The 10,389-nt window shown below is 39.9% G+C and overlaps 1 protein-coding gene across 1 annotated transcript; it reads left to right on the top strand.

Annotated features, from left to right (window-relative positions):
- Positions 1–181: 181 nt before the first annotated feature.
- On the top strand, positions 182–10,389 carry LOC136750071 (ficolin-1). Its single transcript, XM_066704834.1, has 8 exons — positions 182–367; positions 1,181–1,312; positions 2,320–2,373; positions 2,830–2,868; positions 3,259–3,386; positions 3,717–3,846; positions 5,647–5,781; positions 6,263–10,389. The coding sequence occupies exons 1-8, from the start codon at positions 247–249 to the stop codon at positions 6,508–6,510; spliced, it is 987 nt and encodes a 328-aa protein (XP_066560931.1). The 5' UTR covers positions 182–246; the 3' UTR covers positions 6,511–10,389.

Here is a 10,389-nt window from a genome sequence, read left to right as displayed (position 1 = left end):
AAAAGGAAAGGATGATACACACCCAAAACCTTAATCTTTCTCTGTATATCCTTTTTTGCAGTTGTTACTTAACAATACATTTGCAGTGTTTACCCCAGAGAAGAACAATCACTGGATTATAAACCCACGTCCTGCCCCCCTTCCTCTCTCCCCCTTTCTAATAGCAGTCTAAAAGGAGGCAGGACTGCTGGACTCTTTAAATACAGCCTGTCTCATAAGAAGACATCATCCCTGACATCGAGAGAGATGAGAGAGAGAGCGGACTGTCTCTTGACCAGCAGCACAATGTTTCTTCAAAGTCTTCATGAAACTCTTATCTTGTCCTTGTGCCTCTCTGTGGTGTTGGGCACAGAAAGCACCTGTCCAGGTAAGTCGTGCTGCTAACGCGCTGCATCCTACAGGATATGCTGAATGTGTCAGTGTGAAAAACTACAGCAACATTTTCCTCTTATAGAGTTTGTAATTGGTTTGTGCACTTTATTGATTGTGCTGTGGTTTTTGATTTTCATGTTAGGAGAATTCCAGTCAAAAACAAACGTTTGTGAAAAATGTCTAAAAGTTTTCTGAGAGAAAGCAACAATCTAAGTGTTGGCAACAATCTGAAAACCCACTGCTCAGGAACAGCAATATTGAAGGCAATGCAACTCACTTTCTTGCATTCAGCCATCAGGCATCCGTTCACAGCGAACAAAACCATTCATAACGTAGCCAACACATCAGCAAACAAGCTAGAAATAGAATAGGAAGAAACAGATCATTACAAAAACCTGTTGGAATCACACTAACTTAAAATATACAAATGTATTTCTTAGTATCTTTTAAAACCAACAAATGAGTAAAAACATTTGGCTAAATGCAGATGGTGAAGATGAGTTTATGGTGCAGAAGATAATAATGACTTTCAAATGTATAGTGGAAACCATCTCTATTTTGTTGCCAAGGGCATTAGTAACATGATAGGTGGTGTATTTGAGAAGAAGCCTTTCAGCAATTGCCAAGCTTAATGGAAGCCTGCACAGATTCAGATCACTGTGAAATAGGACATTATCCACCCTGTTCGGATACCTTACTGAATCAGATAGCCTTTCCCTCAGAAAGGAGAGTTTATCCCTTACCTGCAGCTGGCCCCTCCAGTTCTGTGCTCCAGGTGTTTTTGTTAGGCTGTGCTCCTGTGTTTCAGTGGTGAAAGTTGTGGGTGTGAACGACAATGAGAGACTGACTCTCCTTCAGGGCTGCCCAGGACACCCAGGGACAGCGGGCAGCCCTGGCACTCCAGGCACCAAGGGAGAACCTGGCCTACCAGGCCCTGAAGGTGAGACCCAATTGTTCTGGTTTCTCCCCACACTTAGATTGAGGGTCAGGGTTAGGGATATGGTTTGATACTACAGTTGGGGTTATGGTTTACACATGTGATCAACATCAGAGCTCAGAGATTAGAGAATGAGATTACAATTAGAAATGGACGTAAGTGGAGACTATATTTACCTTTTAAAAAGGAAGGTAGCTCAAAGATGGAGAGGGAGAAAAACAGCAAGAAAAATTGAAGAAATGAACATAACAGAGAGACTTGAGAGCAGGAGGGAGTACGATGAGGGAAAATGAGACCTAGAAACCTGGTTGTAAGAGCACAGAGAAGCCTGGGTTAAAACGTGCTGTACAACGAAGGGAATTGTTTAATAGAGTAAGAAAGAACATGTTAGGAGTGACGAGCCGATTTCTTCCCTTTCTTCATATCCTTTGCTAGACTGTTTAGCCTTTCTGCAATATTCAGTACCATTTTGCTCTCTGCTGCTGCGATCCTGTGGTTTGTAGTTCTAATGCTTATTTATAATTTTAAAATAAAACTGTTTAAACAAAGCCCTGCCAATATATTTATTTGTATTTTGGATTGGGGTTTTTCCTTTCTTTACTTTATTTTTATTCCACTACCTTGATTGATTAATTGTTTATTTGGGACAGTTTTTATTGAACAACTTTTAACTTCATGGAGTTTAAGTACTGGATAAACACCAGCACCGTGAGCAGACAATACTCATTCTTTTTTTAATTTAAAATAGTAATACTTGGCCCATTAAAAGATTTGTGTCTTGACCAAGAAGCCCTAACGATGCCATTGCTTGAAGTACTGGATAAATACTCCAACTATTATTTTTTCCCCCTTATTCTATTCCTAAACATCTTGCCTGAATCATGCTATTAGGTGGTTCTATTTTAAAACTAACCAAAGCTAAACCTCCATTGTTACTCAATCCCTCCAACATCACCCTGGGGACAGCTGCTCCAGAGAATCTGTTTGGCATCTCCATTTCTATGTTTCAGGGGTCAGAGGACAACCAGGAGCTTTTGGAAAAATAGGCCCTGTTGGAATCAAAGGTGAATATCAGGAAGCACTTTCTACTATTCTGTCCTTCCTAAGATACCTGGGAGAAGAGCTGAGGGACTGCTGAGTTTCATCAGTGAGAAGAAAGACATCAATCTGAAAAGCAAATCTCTGCCATAGTACATAAATAACATTAAGAACTAAACATCTGTATAGCTTCTCATTTTCTAACTGTATATAATTGTATGTATGTGTAGTCTGACCTAGTTCTTACCCAAAACCTCTTATATAGCCACATATGAAGGGATTTTCATTGTATAAATCAAACAAAGCAACACTCACTTTGGGTGCTGTGTGTTTGTCTGTGCTCAGGACTCCTCTTTACTGTGGGTTGGAAGTGAAAAATCTTAACAGAGTTGTTTTGCAGTCATCTGAGCAGAAACAGCACTGGGAAATTAATATTCAAAGGCTCAGTATCCTGTATTGATTTTCATTTATGTTTGTTTTAGGGCAGAAAGGAGAACCTGGGGATCAATACAGCAGCACCAGTAAGATTTTGATAAGCAACATATCTTCAACAGACAGTCCACAATACCCCTGCCACTATTTCACTGCATAATTTGTGTAACAATCTTCTCTTACTGGTTTTCATTTCTTCTGAGCTTTTGAGACTCAATATCTTCTTAACTGTGCACCTGAAGGGACATGTTTAACACACTTTACCCAAAGGCAGGTGTTAAAGGCAAAGGCAAGCAAAGCCTACAGTTATATTTCCAGAACGAGTGAATAATGAAAAGGTTTTTGTAGTCACCTGCAGGAAGCTGATGTTGTGTATAATTAAAGTGACCCAAGAACAGTCATATTCCAGTGCTCCCTTTAGACTGGGCAGGGAGGCAGTGGTCCAGTCAGCTGTCAGTGTGCCAGTGTCGTCCTCTCAGGGCCTGGGAACTGTAAGGACCTGCTGGACCTGGGGAGCTCCCTGAGTGGCTGGTACACAGTGTACACAGGGGAAGGCAACCCCATCCATGTCTACTGTGACATGACCACTGACGGGGGGGGCTGGCTGGTGAGTGAACTCTGAAGAACCAACTGCCTGTGCCTAAGGGAAAGAACGCATAAGAAATGGGACCAAAATGAGTTTGTACTCAATTGTACATTGTTGAAAGCTGCTGTCTAGTCTTTTTCTCTGGTGTATTGTGTATTCTGACCCTGTAGGCCAGCCTTTAATTTTTTCTGCTCTAAGTCAGAGCTGTTTTGAATTCAGATTTTGATAACTTTAGGGGTAAATGGAGAAAAACACATTCAACAGCAGACACATATCAGCTGGATATTCATCACTGCCTTTAAAGCATCTCCACTCAGTGGTCTCACTCCTTCCTTGGGTGTGTGGTTTCAGGTTTTCCAGAGAAGGATGGATGGATCAGTGGATTTCTACAGAGACTGGACCTCCTACAAGAGAGGGTTTGGGAACCAGGAGTCAGAGTTCTGGTTGGGGAACAACTATATTCATTCACTGACCAGTGCAGGTGAGTCTGTTTGGATCACACAGTGAGTCAGCATGAGGTGGTGCATTTGGGGATCAAAGGGTCAGAAAAAAAGGGGGGCTTAATATCAAACCTAAATAAAGCAAATGCACCTCTACATATTTAGTCAGCTTTCCTAACAGAAGAAAGAGTGCAGAACAGAATTAGTCCAGATACTGTGCACTGGATCAAATAAATGTGCATCTGACTTCGAATTAAAATTAATATTACAATTAAACATTGTATTTTATTTAAACTACAACCTAAGGCTAAAATAATATTTAAATATTAACCCCATTTTATCAATATACACTCACCTAAAGGATTATTAGGAACACCTGTTCAATTTCTCATTAATGCAATTATCTAACCAACCAATCACATGGCAGTTGCTTCAATGCATTTAGGGGTGTGGTCCTGGTCAAGACAATCTCCTGAACTCCAAACTGAATGTCTGAATGGGAAAGAAAGGTGATTTAAGCAATTTTGAGCGTGGCATGGTTGTTGGTGCCAGACGGGCCGGTCTGAGTATTTCACAATCTGCTCAGTTACTGGGATTTTCACACACAACCATTTCTAGGGTTTACAAAGAATGGTGTGAAAAGGGAAAAACATCCAGTATGCGGCAGTCCTGTGGGCGAAAATGCCTTGTTGATGCTAGAGGTCAGAGGAGAATGGGCCGACTGATTCAAGCTGATAGAAGAGCAACTTTGACTGAAATAACCACTCGTTACAACCGAGGTATGCAGCAAAGCATTTGTGAAGCCACAACACGTACAACCTTGAGGCGGATGGGCTACAACAGCAGAAGACCCCACCGGGTACCACTCATCTCCACTACAAATAGGAAAAAGAGGCTACAATTTGCACAAGCTCACCAAAACTGGACAGTTGAAGACTGGAAAAATGTTGCCTGGTCTGATGAGTCTCGATTTCTGTTGAGACATTCAGATGGTAGAGTCAGAATTTGGCGTAAACAGAATGAGAACATGGATCCATCATGCCTTGTTACCACTGTGCAGGCTGGTGGTGGTGGTGTAATGGTGTGGGGGATGTTTTCTTGGCACACTTTAGGCCCCTTAGTGCCAATTGGGCATCGTTTAAATGCCATGGCCTACCTGAACATTGTTTCTGACCATGTCCATCCCTTTATGACCACCATGTACCCATCCTCTGATGGCTACTTCCAGCAGGATAATGCACCATGTCACAAAGGTCGAATCATTTCAAATTGGTTTCTTGAACATGACAATGAGTTCACTGTACTAAATTGTGGGAGTCACCAGATCTCAACCCAATAGAGCATCTTTGGGATGTGGTGGAACGGGAGCTTCGTGCCCTGGATGTGCATCCCACAAATCTCCATCAACTGCAAGATGCTATCCTATCAATATGGGCCAACATTTCTAAAGAATGCTTTCAGCACCTTGTTGAATCAATGCCACGTAGAATTAAGGCAGTTCTGAAGGCGAAAGGGGGTCAAACACAGTATTAGTATGGTGTTCCTAATAATCCTTTAGGTGAGTGTATGTATAAATATACTCTAATACACAGTACAGTGTCTTCCATCAGTGATGCACAGTTGTATTCAAAATCATTCACACCAATGCTTTTTGGGGATGAATTTAGTTTTATGAAACACAATCTATATGCTTCTTAAGGTCATTGCTACTACCTATTCATCACTGATAGGTTTACGGTTTGTTGAACACTGATTCAATCCAGAGAAAACTGGAGATTTTTTCATTTTACAAAAGTGTAATTCAATTCTTTAAACAGTCTTTTGTACTCTTGTTCTCAAAGGGAATCATGAATTGAGAATAGATCTGCAGGATTTCGACAATGTTTCCACTTTTGCAAAATACCAGTCCTTTAAGATTCTGGGGGAATCTGAGAACTACAAACTTGTTCTGGGTCAACTTGCAGCTACTACTGCAGGTAGGTCCCCATCTCCGATTCCTAAATCCTCTGAAATTATGCAAATTGTTAGGGTAATTGCAGTTCTACAAAAAAAACAGTGCAGTGTGGATGAGTGTTTAATTTCTTCTCTCTCCTGGGTTACAAATCTGAAAACTACCAAACATACAGTTCTTACCATGTAAGTAACATAGTTATGACATCAAGAAGAGCAGACCACAACAAAATTAGAGGTCATAAAAGGTGTACATTCTGCACACTGTTTATGATACAAGCTGATTTCCTTGTGCATCTCCAAAGAGTTAATGGATGATCCAATGATCAAGCCATGTGTACTATCTGAGCTCAGACCACCACAGCTCTAGTGAGTGTGGTTTAAGTCACAAATGACAGATCATTTACTTCTCAGATCAGGGATACCTGTTGTTCACATTACATTATTAGTGACCAAAGAGATTCTTAATGGAAGCCCTCTGAAAACGCCTCCTTTGTCCTTCCACAGGTGATTCCTTGACTGATCACAACAACCTTCTCTTTTCCACCAAAGATCGAGATAATGATGTCTGTGATTGCAACTGTAGTAGCATTTACAAAGGGGGCTGGTGGTATGGGAAGTGTCACAGCTCTAACCTGAACGGTCTCTATCTGGGAGGACCTCATGAAAGTTACGCCAATGGAATCAACTGGGCAGCTGGGAAAGGTCATAAGTATTCCTATAAGCTCTGTGAAATGAAAATTAGACCTCAGTGAGAGATCATGCCAGCAGGCAGTGTAGCAACAGAGGGCTCTTGCATTCTTAATAGCATGTTCTATATCTGACATCTAATCAGAAAGACGAAATGAAGTCTGTGTTTCAAGGCAGAAAAAGGATGGAGGAGGGAGGAGGCCGCCATGAGAGATGATGGAAAAGAAGGAATCCTTATTTATATTTTGTCTTTATCAGTCCTGTTACTATGCCTGCTTACTTCTTGTTCTTTTTTAAAAATACTAATTTGTAGTTATGAGCTGTGGGATCCTTGGGATGAAAAGTATTTTAATCTGCACCCTCTTCATATATATATTTTTAATTTTCTAACAATGTTTTAATTTAGTAAAAATTAAAATGTTTTAGAGTTCAAAGAAACATTTAAGACTCTGATTTAAAGCAAATGACCTTTTCCTCCAAATTATTGGCATAGTTTTAGTTAATTGCCATTTCCACAACATACATTTTAAAAGTGTAAAAATGTACTAAGTCAACTTTGCAATCACTGAAAAACAAGGGAAGATAGCAAAAGCATGTCCATGGCAGCAATGTCAAAGAAATTGAATTTTGAAGAAGTGCCTATGTCTGGCGTAAAGGTGCACTCATCTCATCTGCATCGAATTCCACTGAATGAGCGTAACCTGTAAATAGTTTAATGAAATGAAAGGTTGCTGATCTGATAAGATACAGCCAAATTGTTTTAATTTATCATTACAGTTATTGTTTTATTAGTAAGTACTTTCGATTGTCATAGGACTTTAAAGTAGAGTTTCCATTTCATCTGGTATCAATTTCAGAAGAAATTATAATTTGCTGAATAAAGTCCTATTATCTAGTGACCCCCACACATACAACCCACAGTGGTCAAGTTCTCTTAAAACAAGACCGGGTTGATAAGCAAGTTACCACAATACTTTACTAATACAAATTCAGATTAGCAGTGAGGTTAATCTGCATGAATTTACCATGAGGCTGTTTCGTTCAAATAGGATATATGTTTATTAATAAAATGTAAATGGACAACACGTAATTGTAAAGATAGAAGGGAGAAAAGCAGGGTGGATAGGATTAAAAGAGAGAGAGTGTGTGTGCATGTGTGTGTGTGAGAGAGAGAGAGATCTATCTATCTATTACTCAAGTCTGACTCAAGGCACAAAGCATGTAAATAAGTTTACTACCTGCGTGGTTTACTGAGGTTTAGTTCAATTGCAGGGAGGCCTGATAGACTGTGTCAACTTGAGGACTTTGTTGCCAAGCTTCCAGGTTGTTGGTAGAGAAGTTCTGGTCCGGATTCCTTCCTGGGTTTCCACTTCTGTGTATTCCAATCTTCCTGGGTTCTTCTCCAAATTGGTAGTTTATAACCATGATTTCTATATGTTTTAGACAAAGAGATTCTGATCTTTGTCCCTCCAATTTCTGAATGGTTGATTTGGATGTCGTAAATTTCAGATGTCCTTTTGACGGGCTGTCTATCCCCCCTTTTGCTAAGATGTGTATTGGAAGGTTGCAGCCTTCATGACTTTTAGATATTGTCCCTAAATAGTTTTTTATGGATAATTTTCTGAGTATAAGTATGGTGGGGTTAGTATTCACATTTTTTAGATCCTTTAGTTCTCCTCTTTAATTTGATATTAAACAAGGTGGCATGTTTTGACATCATAAATCAATGACAAATCATTTTAGTTTCCAGCTGTTCTAGATTGTGTTATCTTTTAGAATCCCCCTTTTGGGCCTCAGACATATGCGTGCTAGGCAGGGTTTCAATTGTAATCGGTGAATTTAAAAAATATATATCTGTTTGTGTCCATTTAAGGGCTGTCGCAGTGCCCTCCTTCTCTTGGGCACTAGGAGTCCTATTGTCCTCTTAAGAGGGAGTTACATTGTGGAAGCAGTTGTGATTATGGTTTGTTTAGTGCATTATTTAGTCGTCTTTTACTTAGTCGTTCGTTTGGTTGAATGCCTTTTCAATCGAGACTAAACATGACATATGTGGATGTGTTTGAATATTGTTTGGCTTTTGTTGTCACTGTTACTTTAGTTTTGAATGGAGTTGGTCTGAGTGCCATGGTCCATTGTCCTGTTTGATATTAATTTAGGGGGGGAACCTATATTAAACTGGTAATTTTTGGTGTTTTGCTACTAAATATGAAATCATCCATTCTTTGTTTCTAAGGTTTTAGTTGGTATGCTTGCAGATGAGACAGGGTTGTGCTGGGTGTCAAATGTTTTTTCTGGTGAGCCTCATCTTACTCTCGGTCATCTTGATGGCTGTGCTTCTTGCATTCCAAAGGTGTCTGGAGAGGGGTGCTTTGTTGTTTAACCATCTGTCCAAGGGACGACGACCTCTTTGATTTGTGGGGCTGGCTCCTGCTGAGATGTGATGGTCCTGGTCAGCACCTCTGCTGACGGGTGTCTTGCCTGCCTGTAACCTCTTTGATCTGTGGCAGTGTAGTAAACTATTTTTCAGTTTTTTGGGGTTGTTGGGAATTGAGATTTCTCCAGAAAAATGTTAGAATTGTGTATATGATTTATAAACCTGTTGAATAAAACATGTTAATAAGAAGCGCAGGTAGTAATTTTAAGCACAACGTATCGTCCCTTGCAGCCTGGTTGCGAGTCAAGTCAAGGTAATGGGTGGTGCAAGTCCAAGTTGCGATTCTTGATTTCTAGTTTGTTCCTGCAAAATGGCTTTCCAGATCTTTCCTACAAAGATCTAGAATCACCCACCAGAAAGAATCATGCAATTCCTGTATTGACTATGACCACAGCACTACATGTTTATGTGACCAACAAGGTCCTCCATATAAAAATGTATCAAAATGTATCACAGAAGTCACAGATGTTTTGATGAATCGATTCTGAAATTGCAAAGCGAATACTTTGTCATTTGGTTCAACATGACACAATACATTTGCTTTCCGATTTCAGAAAGAGAGCAAGTAAAGACCCAATGTGAGTTTTAAAATATATTTGGAATCCCAAAAGTCATGGGATGTATAGACTCGACTCATATTCCAATAACCCCACCAAAAGGTAATGAGGCTGTGTTCAGAAATCAAAACCCCTATTTGCTCACACATTACTATCACCCGGAGAAAGTGATTAGAGTTAATAACCAATATCTACAATAAAACAAAACATACATACGTACAAATTTGTCAGGTGGTGTGCCTTCTTCACTTCCATCCGTTGCAAACCTGGGCGCACGCCTCATTTAAATAGGGTGGTTCATTGCAAATTAGCTGAATAAATGAGGCATACATTTGGTTCCACCTGGCAAAAGTTGCTGCTGCATTGCCAGGCGTAGAGGTCTGTGATCTTTTAAAATTACAGACTAAAAGCTAAATGCAAGGGAGAGTAGCATTTGAACGCAAGTACCATGAAATTGCACCCTTTTTAAAATCCATCTGAAAGTCTTTTACACCTAATTTTAGCTGGGAGTAGGATCCAATTATAGTATTTGTTTTTTAGCTAATTGTGCATTCCAGCTTCCCAGTTGCGGATCGTGGCATGGATCAGTGGAGGGGCGATCGGGACAAGTGGGGCACATCAGAAAAAAAAGGGCAGGGGAATGAAAAGGGGCTGCCCTCCCCCTCTCCATGTCCCTACTTCTGTTGTATATAGGAAATTGTCCACAGGTGGAAACACTGGGGTAGGCCTATATTCATATATTTTACACCGATTTGCTATTTTTTCTGTATTGAATATAAAATACAAATACATTTTGTGGCTTATATTTTACTTTTATTTGTGTTAAAAATAGTTGGATGGAATTGGTGTAGCCTAATGTAAACCCTTGATGAAAATAGGCTAGCCTATTGATTATGAATGTGGCTTGTTTTGAGGATATTTGCCATGGTGATATCAATAAATTGTCAAACAAT

Source organism: Amia ocellicauda, chromosome 5 (genome assembly GCF_036373705.1).
Source record: "Amia ocellicauda isolate fAmiCal2 chromosome 5, fAmiCal2.hap1, whole genome shotgun sequence".
Lineage (NCBI taxonomy): Eukaryota > Metazoa > Chordata > Actinopteri > Amiiformes > Amiidae > Amia > Amia ocellicauda.
This window is presented reverse-complemented; position numbering and strand designations above follow the sequence as displayed.